Source organism: Cavia porcellus, unplaced genomic scaffold (genome assembly GCF_034190915.1).
Source record: "Cavia porcellus strain 051 isolate PalLab524CR breed Dunkin Hartley unplaced genomic scaffold, mCavPor4.1 scaffold_24, whole genome shotgun sequence".
NCBI classification, from domain to species: Eukaryota; Metazoa; Chordata; class Mammalia; order Rodentia; family Caviidae; genus Cavia; species Cavia porcellus.
The window spans coordinates 53,789,980-53,806,454 of record NW_026947507.1 but is presented as its reverse complement, the minus strand read 5'-3'; the positions used below and the strand labels follow the sequence as shown (position 1 = coordinate 53,806,454).

Sequence of the window (16,475 nt, the reverse complement as noted above, 5' to 3'; positions counted from 1 at the left end):
TCTCCTTCCTCCACTCGCAGGGTCTCCTCCTCGCCCCACGCCATCATCAGCAGTGTCTGCCCTGATTTGCTTCCTCAGTCCTTGTTCCCTCACCTCACACGACCCATGAGAGTTGTCAGAAGCTCACATCGAGCCAGGCGTGGTGGCACACACTTGTAATCCTAGCCCTCTGGGAAACAGAGGCAAGAGGGCTCCAAGTTCAGTGCCAACCTGAGCAATTTAGTGACTCACTGAGTTCCTGTCCCCCAAAGGAGAGGGACAGCATGGGCACGTAGCTCAGTTAAGAGCCTTGGGTTCAATTCTTAGTACAGCAGAAACAACAAAGAACGAAAGAATACAAAGAAGAACCTTTCCACCATTTTAGCCCGCAAAGCTTCCAAATCCAACTGCATATTTCCCCTGGATGCCTGATCAACATATCTGTGTGCACATCCACCCGGACCCCCTAACTCACATGCTTCCCCCTCCCTCTATCACAGCTAGATTACAAAGTCCAGAAAGACAGGAATCTGATCACATTTATCAATCTGTGTTCACACCAACCGCAGCACCTACACTATAGTAACCGACTAAACAATTTGTAGACTAATATGCCTAAAATGTATGCAGTAGATACGTCTTCCTTTTCTAAATCCACCACTTCTTTTGGAAGTTCAGACCACAGTAAATGACAATGTCTACATTCCAAGACACAACACCAGAAGTTTTCTCATATTTTTCTCACTTACTACTCTCTATCTCCCCAAACGTGGTGACATTTACATTATTTCCGTAATCTTTTCTTTTCTTCTTTTTTAAGGAAAGCTCTATGAAAATCTTATAGTATCTCCAGCTGTCAGGGTAATAGTCTCACTGCCCAGAAATTGGTTTCCCTACATCTATTAACAGTCTCTGTTTCTGATCACAGGGCTCTCTTAAAAAGAGCAATTTGGAAAGCACTGGATTATTCTCATAATCCTGAAGGAAAAAAGATGCCCTCTTCTGGAATGAGCCAGGGTTTTCTGCTGTTACTGTCCCTGCTCCCACGCATTCACCCTTGTGCCCTACACTGCAGGATACTGAAGTTGCTGCTCCTGGAGGGACCCGCTGCTCCCCAGGCCCAGCCTGGCTGTCCTCATCTCCTTCGTCTTCACCCATCTTCATGTTCCTTGTAATCCTGAGCACCAAATTTAGAGAAAATGGAATAATTTTCCTCTGTGTTCCCAGTGCATGTACTCTCTGTTTGATTTCCATTATCCCTTCCTATTGTTGCTATTTGTTCCTGTTATCTTTGCATGGATACATTTCCAGAGTTTATGTTACTTTTATATCCTTAGTAAAAACGCCGGTATGTACTTCTCTTCATACAAGTTTGTATTTCTATATGATTCTCTTATAAGATTACCACGGTTACTTATTTTTAAAGAGAAGAAAATCAAATGAAACAAAACAGAACAAAGACAATCAGAACAGAACAAGGAGAGTGATATAGGACTGCAAAACAAGACAAAAGGAAACCCACAATGGCTGCTATAATGCCTCTTGTTATCTTCAAAATAGCTGTTCATAGCATCAGACATAGTAAAAGCAAACAAAACTAAACAGAATAAAACTAATCAAAAGAATGAAAGTGTATTTTAAAGAGAATTAAACCAAACAAAATAAAACAGAAAAAGATCAATCAAAACAACACAATGAAAGTGATGCAGGATTTCAAAACAGGATAATAAGAAATCAACAAAGGTTACCATAATGCCTCAAAATTGTCTTCAAAATTGATGCTTATACCATCAGAAATAATAAAATCAAACAAAATACAACATTGTATAGAACAAAACAATAAAATGGAATAAAACAAATGGTAAGAACAATATTGGGTTTCAAAAATAAGAGAGAAGGTAATCTCCCATATTTGTTACATTACATATTTTTATCCTCTTAATAGATGCTCAGTCAATCAAACAGTACAAGGATTAAGTTATTTTGGTGCCTCAGTTGCCAACAACAGAGCCTGTGTTCCTCTGAATCAGCTGGTTGCTCACAGAGGAGGTGTTGGGCAAAGGGTGTTCTTGTCTCCCAGCCCACATCTGCCTGGCTCACGGGAAGGGTGAATTGGCTCCTTGTTCCTCCTCCTGGGCCTAATATGGCTTGCACTGGATCACAGGAAGCTATGTGGGACCTGGGAGAAGGAACAAGAAGCCAATATTTCTTCCTGTATCCGGTACGGTGGTGAATTTTAATCAGATAATGTAATATGTTTGTTCTAACTGATGAAAGACAAAAATGAATTGAATAACGAATTAGAAGTAAGTTCTGTAAGTGATATGAGCCAAAATACTTTGGAGACTAACAGATAAATTGCATTCTATTCTTCTTTGCTTATTTTATTTGCCTATTGTGTGAATATTTTTAGCCAGTTGGTAAAATAGGAAGAAAACAGGCTTGTTTTTGATATGCATATTCTAGCTACACTCAGATTTGGATTTATTACTTTAAAGCTCAAATGAGCGCACAGGTAAGACCTTTACATATCTGATGTCAAGGAAACAAGTGACTGTTTTCCTCAACCTTTTTAAAAATGACATAGTCCCTAAATCACTCACCAAATGAGGCAGTGACTAGACATGCAAACATGCTCAATGTATGGGGACCACGCTACTGGTTAGAAAGCAGCTACACTGTGTGCAATGCATGGACGTGGAACAGCTCAGGATACAGCTGAAGCGGAAAATCACTGAGAAGGTGGGAGCACACATGCTCAGTTTTAGTCAATTTTGTGGCAAGATAGAACCCTGATGAACCCCATCCAGGAAATGGGGCAGTAACAGATGTCTGTGGACTCTTGAAGGCTTCTCTGGTTTTAATGTACATAAGGGTGACTTAGGAATCTATAGCAGCACACATTCTTATCCAACAGTTCTTGACAAGACCTGAGATTATACATTTCTAACAAGCTACATGGTGATGCTGATGTTCTGTAGACCACAGTTTGAGTAGAGAGTTTGCATGCTTGTGTGTGTGTGTGTGTGTGTGTGTGTGTGTGTGTGTGTGCATGTGTATGTGCTGAGAATCAAACTCAGCACCTTGCACTTGCTAGGCAGGTGTTCATGCCGCTGAGCTACACCCCTGGCATGTTTGTTGTGTTAAAGCATTTTCATATTACATGTCATGATTCTTAAAATGATCTTGATAGATTTCCAGGAAACCTGCTGGCCCTAGATTTATTTTAGAGAGTAACTGCTACTTCAGAAGTGACATGATTGATTTCAACCGCTCCGTGTATGCTCCACTAGGACTCTCCCCTCCACACATCCACTTTCCATTGGTCATTTGCTCACCAAAATGTTGCTTCTTCATGAAAACAAGACATGTGTCAAAACTAGATTTTCTTAAAAATGATTAAGTAATGACTCTATAAGGGTACTAGTGTTGACCCGTTGTGGCTATGGTAGCTGCTGAGTCAATTTTCCTGGCTTAAAAAATAGAGAATAAACAGGTCTCATTAAACAAATTATAGGAGCTGAGACAGAAAGAATAAACCTATGCAACAAACATGGGAACCGTGTGATATACTAGAAGAAAATACGTGAATAGATCAAAGCTGGACAGCTTGTGGTGTATATTTATGGCTGAAAACAGAGGACAAGAAGAAAGGATTTTTTTCTTTCTCAGGATTGGAAACAATATAAATAGGTAGGATGCTTTCAGATTGGAAAGAGTGAAGCTGACAGATGTAAAGACATTGAGTAGTCACAGAACTGATGAAGCTTTTTAAATGTCTATGTGGGGTAGTTGTGGTGGTGGATTAGACAAATGGAAGCTCTGAGGAGAAATATGGGGGTAACTCATAATGCAGTGGCCATGAACAAGGGATCCCTAGCATTGTTCCCTGTATATATCTTGTGTGCATATCTTCCTGTGCATTTTCATACTCATTCCATGTCATGATTCTTACGATGAGCTTGATAAGCCGAGAGTGGTGGTGGATCTTTAAAAGGGTAACAGGGGTAAGATGTATTTATTCAGAAATCAGATGATAAGAACCACTACTAGAATCTTAAGATGAAAGAAAAAAAGCAGAGAACATGTTTAGGAATCATGTTTAGGGACACATAACTTTGTGAGAATGCTGAGTTCTGAAAGAGAAGGAGGAGGAGGTATAAATGACTCAGAAGTTTAGGCAATGTAACTGAATTGTGAGTCATGAATGTTATTTATAGAGATAAAGAATAAAGGAAAAGATAATGGAAGAGATATTGCATTCAACTTCAAGCAAACTAAGAAGCAGATAGAATATGTTGAGCAGGCAGTTAGAGAACTCTCAAGAACTTGTATATAAATATTAAATTTATTAGTAAGTAAGTAAACTATTGCTTTCCTTATGGATGCACTCTGTAGAAAAAGGCAGCCTTTCTTTTTGTAAAAATATCTTCTTAACTTGAAAAAAATTATTCTGCTGTGTCTGAATATTCTTGACAGTGAAGAAACTATATCCTAGGAGTACAATACAATGCTTTTATATGCATAGACAACATATATGCACTGTGTGTATAAGCTAACCAATGCACACATCACCTCAAATAGTGATTTTTGTGAGTTTTTTTTTTTTTTTGGTAGTGAGAAAATTACTTAAGATGAATTCTCAGCAAGTTTAGAGTGTACATGGAAGTTTCTCACTACGGTCAATGTCTTCATCTATTTTGGCTGCTGTAAGAAAATACCACAGACTGGATACTTTATAAACAAAGGAAATTTATCTACCCATTTTAGGCCTAAGAAGTTTAAGATTAATGTACTGATAGACTGGTAACCTTTGCATCTGGTGATAGATTTCTGGTTCATAAACACTGCCTTTTTACTAAACAGTGGCAGAAGGGGCAAGACAAACTTTAAGGGTCCTTCTCCGAGGGTGTTCACCCCCGGGATCTCATTGTATCCCTCTATCTTCTATTACCATCAAATAGGTAATGAGATTTTCAACATAGGGATTTAGAGAAACCCAAACATTGGGGCCATAGCCATTACCATGCTCTGTATCTATACATCTGCTTCCAGAATTTATTCCTCTCACCTAACAGAACCTTTTTATCTTTTGATCATGTTTTCTTATTTTCTTTGTAGAAATATGGATGTGTGGGTGGGGTTAATTTAAATGAAATAAGCCAATCTCAAAAAATCTTACGTTGTATAATCTCATATGTGGATTAGAAAAAGTAGGGTTTTTGTTTTTAATGATATTACTATTTATAATTAATATGTATTTTTTCTGAAAATAACACAACTTTTTTCTTCAATTACCTAATACAATACATGATCTGTTTGCCATCATTTTTATTAAGGAAACAAAACTTTTAGTGTCTGACTATATGCTATGTTAAAATAAATCATTTTCATAATGTGGCTACAGTATTTTAACATATATTAATCTTTGAATGTTTTATTTTTATGGATTAAATGCTTTAGTTTTGACCAAGAAAAGACTTTTCCTTTTTTAAAAAAGGAAGCAAACATCGTCTAATATTTTCTAGGGATCACTATATCAAGTTAGAAGAAAGTCATCTTGATTTTGCAAAAACTACATTTTAGGACAACAAAAAATCACCAAGAAGTCATACCCTCTTACGCACTTAATTCTAATTTAATCTATCCTCAGCTCTAATTAAATCTATCCTTTCAACACTCCTTCAAACTCAGGGGAAATCTTTTCTTCCTCTTACTTAAATGAATTCCCTCCACTTCGAGTTGGTGTCTCCAACCTTTCTTATATCCAGGACAGTTCTTCCCTAATTAATATTTCCCTCTGTGGATTTCTTGGTTCCGCTCTTCCTAGAATTCTGTTTTCTGTTACAAACACGAGTGTGTTCCATTTGATTCCAGGTACTAAATATCACGTTCTCCTCCCATTAGCAACACTCTTGGGGGGAAAGGCCCTGTGCTCTGTGGTCCCCACCTATTCTGGATAAATTTCCTTCTAAATTCCTGTAAGCTGGTTTCTGCTTCTGGCATGTGAATGAAAATGTTCTGTAAAGGTCACAGGATGACAGTTTTATTTATCTAATGTAGTGGCTTTTTCTCAGTCATCATGCTGCTGCAGCTCTCTGGGAGACGCTGGTACCAACTGCTGACCTTCCCACATCCACCTCAGGGTGCAGGACACTTGTGGCCTGGTCTTGCTAAGGTACTGTCCTTCTCTCTAGGAGTTCTGTTATAATCCAGAAGCTGTCCTTGGGTCCCATCTCTTCTCTCCACACCCACTTTTTCCGGAGAGCTTTCTCTCCTTTGTCTCTACTCCACCCTCCCACGCTCAGGGTGACAGGTTAAGACTGAAAGCCCCCATTCCTATTCCCAAGCACCTTCCCATGCTCCTGTCAAGACCTGGGAGTTGTATCTACATACAGTGAATGTCACCGGCTCCTGTGGGACAGCTTGGCAAACATAAAACCGGTTACAGCACCATGCAGAGAGTGACTGTTTCCTGGGTATTCAGATGTTTGAAGGTGTATATGACAAAATGCCTCCAGGACTTTTTCAATAGATTTCAAGGTTGAGTGATTTTTAAAAACTTTAAAGTTTTTAAACACACTGAACCATCACTGGGGCTAGACAATTTTGAAAGTAAATGAAGTTAGTTTAATAGAAATATCCCAAGTCATTGCCTTCTCTCTAGAGCACTTTTGTATCCCTCCCATATTGATTTTTATAACATTTAGGTTATCATAGAAGGATTTGTATTTAAATCCTTGATTCCAGTTTCCTTCTGTAGGATTTTACTCTGTGCCATCCTAAGACTCACAAAGCCCTTCCTTCCTGTTCATCTCTCAGGGATCCAAAGCTCACACTGGCCTCCTAAACCCTCCTTCCTAGATTGCAGAGCCAGTCTCACGAGGCTGCTCCTCCTTTCTGTGTTTCTGCCACATTCTGCTCATTTTTGGCCCCTGTAGTCTCCCCAGGGCTTGGTCCTTTCTCATGAGCTCCCACTAATGCTGCACCCCTGACTCCTAATCAGAGTTGCAGGCATCAAAGTTGAGCCTAGGGGCAGGCATCGCAGTGTTTCAGAGAATAACCTTGCTCGGTGAGCGGATTGACCTTCACACAACAAATAAACAAACTCAAGAGCAGAAATCGGATTTCCTCATACCCACAGTAAGTGGTGAAGTGTCAAATCCACGTCTTTCTGGTTTAACATCAACACTGTTTGCATCAGATAATAATTGTCTCTCAGACTCATTTTCTTTTCAGCATTCAGTGCAAACTCATAATCTGCAAGGAGCATTTGCACGGATGGCCGCTGTCTCCATCCCAGAGCACCGGGCACTAATGCGATTGCCTCCTGTCCCTCTGTAAATAATTCATGCCATGTCCCCAGTTGTGCCTTTTAGAACAGAAGGAGTATCTCATAGCTTGTTGGTAAGTTTTGTACTATCAAGCACAATTCGGGTAGTGATTTCAACATAATATATATCTTCAATAAATGGTTGATTAGGTTTTATAAAAGTGACATTAATACTAATTTTCTTTCCTTATGGGAAGTCAAAAATAGATCACATAAAATACACATAAATATTGAATGTAACCTAACAATAGCCAATTTATAGCCAGGTGTCACTTTTTATCTTTATACCAACAGCAAAATGAATCATAAAGTGTAATATTATGCTTACAGAGAGGGAAACATAATGTGCCTTTTATCTGATCAGAGAGCTTTCACCGAAACCCACAGAAAATGTGAACAAATCTGCAATTTCCATATGCAGTTTTTCCTTTCCTGCAGATATGTGTAAAGTTCAGTGATAACTTTTCATAGAAACAATGTATCATTTGAATTCAAGCATGCATTTTTTCTGAACTGTTTAAAATTGCTAATATTTCCATTGATCTGCCAGAAAATACATGCTTTCAAATGCTATGAAGTCATTTAAAATGGTTGGTCTTTTCCCTTAAATGATGATTTAATGCCTTTTCATATGTTGGCAGTACTTCTAAGAAAAGTTATATTAATAATTCAGATTAATATTAGATATATACACCAAATATGAATTATAATAATTACTTAATTATAGGTTAAAATTTATGCAAATGAAAACATGAAAGTTTTAAAACCAAAACTAAGAATGTCTATATTTACATAGTATCTCTTTCACTATGCTCCTTTGCACAGGTAAAAATATAAAGTTTACTTTCATGCATATAAAATAGCCCAAGAGAGAGTGTAATTAATTAAATTTTTTATCTGAATTCTACTCCCACCTTTCTATACTTCTATTCTAAGACGTTTTTTCTCCAACTTCCATCAGCCCTGCATGCTCAGCTAATCTCCTTATTTCGTGTCTTGTGAAATCTATTTTTAGGAAGCCTATTTTAAAGATATTCCAGTTTTGTACTTTATAGCCAATAGAAGAATGGTCTCTCCAAAAGATATCTGCATATTTAACTAATGAGAAAGAAAAGGGTCAAACCTGTTACAATGAACTATGTGAAACTACTGTTTTTGAGATAAAAGAAAATGGTTAAAAGTAATTGCATGTTGGAACTAAGACTCAACTGATGGTGTATTTTAGACACTTGTCATGGTCTAGCTAAAGACTTTCAAAGTCACGTTGCCCCTGTAGCATTTGATAAACACTATTTAGTTTTCCACTAGATAGATAAAGAAAAGCAACTGTTAGTGATTCTAGTAGGCTGGTGAATTTATCCCAAATAGGCTTCCAGAAAGCATGGAATCTATGTTAATTGTTGCATGTATTTCATTCATTGCTCATCACCTTAAAGTATATAAGGAAAGTGCCTTAATACTTTCAATACTTTGTATGCCTTAAGACTTTGCCCTGCCCTGGCTGTACCAAAAGCCTTGTTCAGAAAATAAAGCACTAATTTAAATGTAAGTGTTGCCAACTGTACTCACCTGCTTTGGGGAGCTTTTCATCTTTTTTAGTTTCAGGTGCTATAAAAGAGCACACACATACACACATGCAACAAAAATAGTCATTTAAAAAATAATCAGTACTGATTTAATTAACGGCAAGATTTTATTAATTTTTACTGTATAATGTTGTTTTCAATTATAGTAGCACCTGTCTATCAATAAGGGCACGTGTATTTTTGATAAATTATAAAGTAACTTTACAAAATTACTTTGATTTTTTTAAAGTCCAATTTGTTACAATGTTTCATACTAATCAAGTAATTTGACGTCTTGTCTTTAATAAAAACCAATCTCTTCTGAGTCATAAGAGTTTTATAGTGAACTGTAAGTAATGGAAAAAACAATTGATAAAAATTGTTCAGAAAAAAATACCATGAGTTTTCCGCAATCAATTTATACATTTTCTATTTTTGACTACTATCCATTCAATTCACAGAGCTCCACCTGGTGGTTAACTGAACAATATCAAAATGATACAGTTACTGCTTTCCTAGTGCTTTTATTATTACTAATTTTTGGAAAATAATTGCCCTGATATAAGCACATTGGAATAAAGTGTTTTGTCCTCTTATTGCTACAGAATAACTAATTTTGTCTACAAGTTTTATATTCTAATTTAATATCATACTGAAAATGTTTTCACTAACACATATTGTTTAAGCTGTGCAATTAATATGCACATTACCATCTTAGCTACTATATATTATTCCATATTCAAGTTTCCCAATTTTATTGACTTTAACTGGCTCTGCCTTTGTTTTATGGTTCTCCCTTTTGGCACTGAGCTTTCTGCTCAGGAACACGGGATTCTGATACATTATAGGCACCCACCTTGCAAACAACAGGAAACGACCTCACAATTGTAAACAGTCAGCACAGACTACATGTCAGGCACAGTTGTCAATTTTTGTCAAGTTTTACCCGAATAGTTCTCATTTTATGCAGATAGAATATAAAAAGAAACATCTGCTTAACTGCAAAATTGTATACAGTTGACAGGTGTGCAGTCATTTCCATCCTGCTCCCCTTAATGCCAGAACACGTGTCTTGTAAAAAGAGGCACCAGTGGTAGGATGGCAGTTTGTTCCGTTGGCATATATTCCTGAGTTGATGGGTTCACTTAATTGCACCAGACAAGATGATGGAAGGTTTTATGTGCCTTATAAGTATATAAAATGTAATCTTGATATACTTGTTTGTTGTCTGTGCTCCCTATTTAGATTTTAAAGCAAGAAGCATAACTGGTTTACTACTCTAAACCGATGTCTTCTCAGTGTCTACCACCCGATATGAGATCAATAAATAGTACGGAATGAACAGTGAAGAAAGGCAACCAAAGACTAGATTCCGTCTTGTATTTCTATGGTCCTGGAATAAATAGATTCATCTCATGCTTCTAGAACCAGAGATAATTATTCAAGGTCACATAGCTTTTTATGTTTAGATTTTATTTTCAAAACTTTTCTTCAATTAAGTGCTTTATCTTTCTGTGCCCAAATATAGCAGATACCACCTCCATTAATTCAGTGACTTTTCCAATTATTGAGTTTCCTGCTGCTATATTATTTTTCTCAGCCAATTTAGGATAAAGCTAAGTCATATAATTCCTCCATCAGCAATAACACAAGTATTTCTTTAATGGTGAGTGTTGACGAGATTTTTGTTTCATTGAAAATGAAGCCATTTCTCCTCTTCCTAATTATTCCTCTTTATTGAATCATGCTAATGCAGTGTACTTTGAACTTTCCAGCAAACTCTCCAAATTTCAGTAATGAGAATTAACGTTTTCGAAGTATTTATTATGTCCTGAACGCTGGTTCACAGTGAATTTTCATGGTTTCATTGTTCAGTGAAGTTCTACTTCTGACCCCTTTGCTGAGTCTGCGGTTGGCCTTGCCGACGCAGAGTCATTTGAGGAAACTCATCGAGCTGCCCAGGGTCAGCCACAGGGCTCTCTTTTCCCAGCTTATTCCCTTCACCAGCAGGCACATGCCAAGGGCCAGAAAAGACAACCCTGGGCTCCTTCCTAGTTTCCATTTCCGAATTTATCTAACTTAAATATTTTACCTTCTCAGAAACAAATTCCTGCTGGTGTAAGTCCACGCTACCTTCTTCCTAGAATGAGTTTCACCTGCATTTTGCTCCTTACAATTAGACGTCCAGGCGGGGCTCAGACGTGCGATCCTCCTCCCTCACCATCCCAGGGTGCTGACACCAGGGATTTGCGTGCCCAGCCCAGCCTGAGTTGTCTCTCTGAAACTCTTGTGTCTTCCTTTCCACTCTGCCCTTGGCTCTGATGCTTGTCAGCCACATTGTCGCTGACACCTGAAATGGAATATTCTTAGCCTTCCTGTTGGTCAGGAGATATTTTGGGAAATAAAGTGGAGACTGTCATGAGCATGAGTACAATGATGCTTAATGCTTAATACTGTGCAAACAACACCACTGATGTAACATCGAGGTAAGTCATACATTCTCTGGGCGTGTGAAAGTGAGCTTTGGTGTTGTGTGATCTCACATAAACATCAAGCTCCATGACTCAGTTTTGTGACTTTAGCATTTACAATTTCAGGTTTCCATTTCGTTGTCACAAACGTGGAGGAAGTAATGTTGCAAAGTTCACGTGAGAGTTATAAGTGAAAGACCTAGCTATTGTAAAAATTGTGCCCATAACTTTAAACCGTGTGATCTTTCAAGGTAATTTTCCTTTTTATTACAGAATTTTTTTTTTAACTTTGCAAGTGAAAATGCTGCTGGCCTTCAAAGAAGTCCTCTACGGACTTCCCAAGGTGAGCAGCTGTCTCATTAGGCCAGCTGGTCAGTAAGGGCTCAGTGGTTTTCTTGTGTGGCTGGCGTTTCTGTTGATGATTAAGTTTTTAATTTCACATCATGTAAGGATACAGTTCTGATCTCAGATGTGCTTCAAGTCATGTGTTCGAAAACTAGCCACAATAACATACTCATTTCAAAAACTTCACTCAACTAAGCCCCAACAATTAACGCCGGAAGTTGGCGTGTGGAGAGCAGAAAGCACAGCGGGAACATTTGCTTTTCACTCTGTCCCGATTGATCAGTTTTTGGTCCATGACGCCTGTTGTGTAATAACGCAGTGTCCAGTTTTTGCAAACCTTCCCACCAGCAGCGTTCACACCGGGGCTCCACAAGCAACAGTCTGCGTTTCCACTTCAGAAGCGTGGTATCAGCAGCTCCAGAGCTGAGGCTCTGAGGGGAGCACTGCCGCTGTCCACGCAGCACGGACAGGCTGCCTGCGGATTCCAGCTGGGGGCTGGAGAGGCCGCTGTGGGCCTGGGAGGGCAGCCTCAGCAACACCTCGCACAGGGTCACCAGTGCTGTGTTCTCAAGGGGAACGGGTGACTGAGACCTCAGCACCCAACTAGGAGGTGGGAGTAGAGGAGCCGTTCAGTCTCTGCACTTCCTCCATGAAGCAAAAGGCAAGAGATTTATCCCACATGGAAACTCCGGGAGCCTGCGGTCCTTTCCAAAGACCTCTATTTTAAGAACTTTGCTCTGTAGAAATTGAGTATCTGTCACTGTGTTTCCTGCTTTCTTTTGTGTGCGTGACTTTGGCTTCTTCAGCACATAGAAGACAACGTGTAATAAAATACAGCAATAGTGATAAATTTTGCAACCAGTGATATTTTGCATTTGTCACATGGTAGAGTCTGAATTTAGAGTACTAAGTATATCGTGTGTATATCATTTATATAAGGTTAAATGCTCTCTGGCTTATTAGGTCTCCAACTCCAACATCATAAATGTCACAAGCCTCACGAGGGATTGCTTCCTCTGCTCCCTGAGAGCACTTATAATATGTGTCTGCTAAAGAAGAGGAAAATTTGTGTAATTCTCAGGTATCACAGCTTTGAGATCAATAGTATCACTGAGACCATTTCACAGGAGATAATCATGAGACGTAATAGCCTAGGTCTGTACTCTCTAGTAAGCATCTAAACTGATAGTTCCGTCCTGATTTTTTTCTAATTTCAAAGTTTTAATGATCCTAAAATACACTGCTATAACGACTGTTGCTAAAGATAAAATTACGTCTGCTAAGCATTTCATACTTAAACAGTGAACAGCAAGCCACATTCTCTATCATGTAGCATATACTCTGGCATATATTATCAGACAAACTACCAGCAGCTATTAAAATCATAATTAGCATTTAAATATGACCATGAGGTTTGTATTTTTTTGAGCCAGTGGTTAAAACACAGGTTATTATAATTAGTTTCCTAAATTGAGCTAGTAAAGCTAAGAAAATAAGCTGAGCATTGACAGAGAATAGATAACTACCTCACACACTCCTCAGTCAGTATTTGACACATAATAACATGGGAAGATTTTTCTATTACAAGAAAGGCCTTGAAACCTGTCAAAATGTGGAATGTACAATCATGCGTCAGCAGCGTTAGTTCTTGTCAAACCGCTGAAGTCTGGACAGAGGACACAGGTCCAGCAGCGCAGTGCCCAATGTGTCCCTGTTCCAGCATAGGCTTCTGGGTGACTTGGGTGAGTCACTGTTGGAGATTTTGGTATGGTTGGTATCAGGACGCCTTTGCTCTTAGGACATTTGGAAGGTGACCGGGTTTTGGGAGTTTGGAGCTGACTTACTGTAAGAGCTGGGATCTGGCTGGGAGAGGCAGGTCACAGGAGATGTGCACTGGAAAGTCACCTCCCTCAGGGTCCTGCTTCTCCCTCTACTTCCAGCCACCCTGACCTGACCAGCTCTCCTGGCCCATGCCCTTCTGCCCTGCTCTATCTTCTTGGGCACTGCTGACTGAGGACCAGACATGAGCCAAGAAAACCTGTCCACCCTTAAGTTGTGAGTGTCAGGCACTGCTTCTCAGGGAGGAAAAGGTGACCAACACAGTTCTGTTTCACATTATGCAAACAGGACTGCTAAAATAATCAAACCGAACACTACCTGAGAAGCATCTCGGGCAGTGCCAGCTACAAAACAAACAATGAATGCCAGTCTGTTTATTGATATTCCAAATTAATGTCATGTTCTTTCATGATACAAGTCTAAATCAAACATTTAAATAAAATAAGCATGCTGAAATAAAAGAGTCATATTTACTATCAAATGAATTCATTTATTGACATTCACATCATATGAGTAGTCACCTAGATTGTTTTTTATAAAATCTGCTACTTACTTCCCCTCCTCCACCTCCTCTTACTCCTCCTTTTCTTCCTTCTCCTCCTCGTCCTTCTCCTCTTCTTTTTACTGCTGCTGCTGATTCTACTACTGAAATATGCACACATTCTGTCCTTCGCTTGTGAGACCTTATTGAATGAGACATACAACTATTCTTATTCCAATTGCTTTGGTTTCAACATTTCAGATTTGACAATAACCTTGCCTTTCCCTGAATACTGCTAGAGAGGAAGGCTCATTGCAAAGGCCCAGTCTTCCACACTGGGTAGCGTTTGGTTTTGTCTGTGTAGACGTGTACCGCTGCTGTCCGGATAAATGCAGCTGGAGAAAGGTCATGCTCTGATGGGCCTTGAATTTGACTCAAGACTTTTTCAATTCACAAATTTTCAAACAGAGAACTGTCTTGGAATTGAGCGAGATCAGTCATGAAGAAAGTTGATACATCTTATCTTCCGCTTCACAATCTTCATCTTATCAGTCTCTGTGTTTCTTTACTGCAATATCCTATTTACTGTTATTTTTATGCAAAAATAAATACTTTCCATTTGCGACTTCTCCTTGCCTTGTGTGACCAGGTGGATGCTCCACACCCCATGCTTTTCTAGACCTCCGTTTTCCTTGATTGCATCTTAAAATCAGCATCACTCAAGTTCATGAATTAAAGAATCACACAGAATGAAGGAGGTGGTATCTGGAATAAACTGCTAAGTCTCATCCAAATCAAGGGGTGGTAGGGTTAATTTCTGTATGCCATTGATGAAAACTAGAAAAACACAAACAGTGATAATTTCCAAATTTGAAATTTATTCCCCTTAGCTACCTAATGATCTTCCACGTGGCCTCATAACTTTAAATTTTAATTCTCTTTTGAAATGGGAACAGTTATAATTACCTCAGATATTTGTGGCTAAGTTTAGAACGAAGGACTATTATTTCTTGATCATTCATGTACAGATACCTGAAACACAGTTTATCTCTTGGTCACATAGACAGTTCATGCATCTTGTCGGAGGTGACATTAGAGTCACTTCCCTTTCCCCTGCCAGGTCTCTTTCTCATTGCTCCTGTGAGTTTTGAGGACACAGGTTTTATACAGTTCCTCTTCATAGCTTCAGTGTCTAGACTGCTCCCAAATATTATACAAAATTGCTATTGATATGCGATGATGAAAATGTTCCTTGAAAATGATAAGAATGTTAAACACTTGAGCTTTCCTTTCAGTTTTTTTCAACCACAGCACGAAGTGGAAACCTGCCTCATTTGTTAAAGCTAAAACCTGCATGGAAAATCCATTAGAATTGATGCATCACATATGCAACACGGGATATCTTTATACTGTCATGTTTACTTCGTCCATCAAAACTACCCGGCATGGATAGCTGCATCTGTCCGCTTATAGATACTTAGTTCAGAGTTGGAGCTGCAGTCTTGAGTTCCTGAGCACAGTGCTTTCCGTCCACCACAGATGCCACACACGAATGGATCCCTGCACTCGGATCCCTCTGTCTGGCCTCTCCAGCTTCCTCATCCGCTCTTCCCCACTGAGTCAATGATGAAAAAACTGCTCTATTAGCTTGCCCCGGCATAGCCCTAAACCCTAAAATAGCTGTGATCATATGGCTGGCACTTAATCTATGATTCCATGCTTCATACCTAAACCCTGAGCCCTGCCTTGGCAAGATTCTCCTGGAGTTTGATGCAAAAATAAATACTTTTAAAAAATAGATTGCTAAGTGGATGCTCAAAGCACAAAAGGGGCTCGAGGGCCTCATTTCTTCTCAGCACAGAACAAATGCACACATCACTGCTGCGCTTGTTTGGCTTTCATTGGTCTTGGTGGCCTCTGCCTCTCGTATATGCTACCTGCCGTCCACCACCTTCCTTATAGTGTCGCCTGCCTTATCTTTGTGTCAGCCTCATTATTCTTTCCTTCCCTGAAGCTGCCCAACGTGACTGCGCACACTTAAACAGGAGAAGGGTAGCGGGGGTGGCTGTAGGCATGGTGGGTCACACAAGGAATGCTCAGAACAAGGCACTGGGGTGTTATTGAAGATGTGAAGATGATTCACTGGATATATTTCTGTGGATGAGCCTGTGCGTTTAAATCACTTAGCGAGCTCAGAAACTTGTAGCAGTCACTTGCCCAGGTAAACAGGAGCTACTCTTTGATGCTTTCAAGGGATCATCACTAACCAGACTCTGGGTTCTTTCTCTGGGTACCAGCACTGATTTGCTAAACTGAAATGAGAATAACAATTACGCTCTTAAATGGTAAGTCTCATGATCCATCATCCCATAGCTGGTTGAACTATGTGACAATCACTAATGACTTTACTTGAAAAATAATACACTCAAACATTTGTAAGTAGACAGGAAAAATGAAAATAG

General features: G+C 39.1%; 1 protein-coding gene across 19 annotated transcripts in view; it reads right to left on the bottom strand.

Annotated features, from left to right (window-relative positions):
• Nucleotides 1–16,475, bottom strand: part of Trdn (triadin) — a 319,660-nt gene that overhangs the window by 50,179 nt on the left and 253,006 nt on the right. For all 19 annotated transcript variants that reach the window (XM_063235062.1, XM_063235064.1, XM_063235065.1 and 16 more), the window contains one exon: nt 8,882–8,920. In XM_063235062.1, coding sequence (XP_063091132.1) covers nt 8,882–8,920 — 39 coding nt within the window. The remainder of the gene's footprint in view (nt 1–8,881; nt 8,921–16,475) is intronic.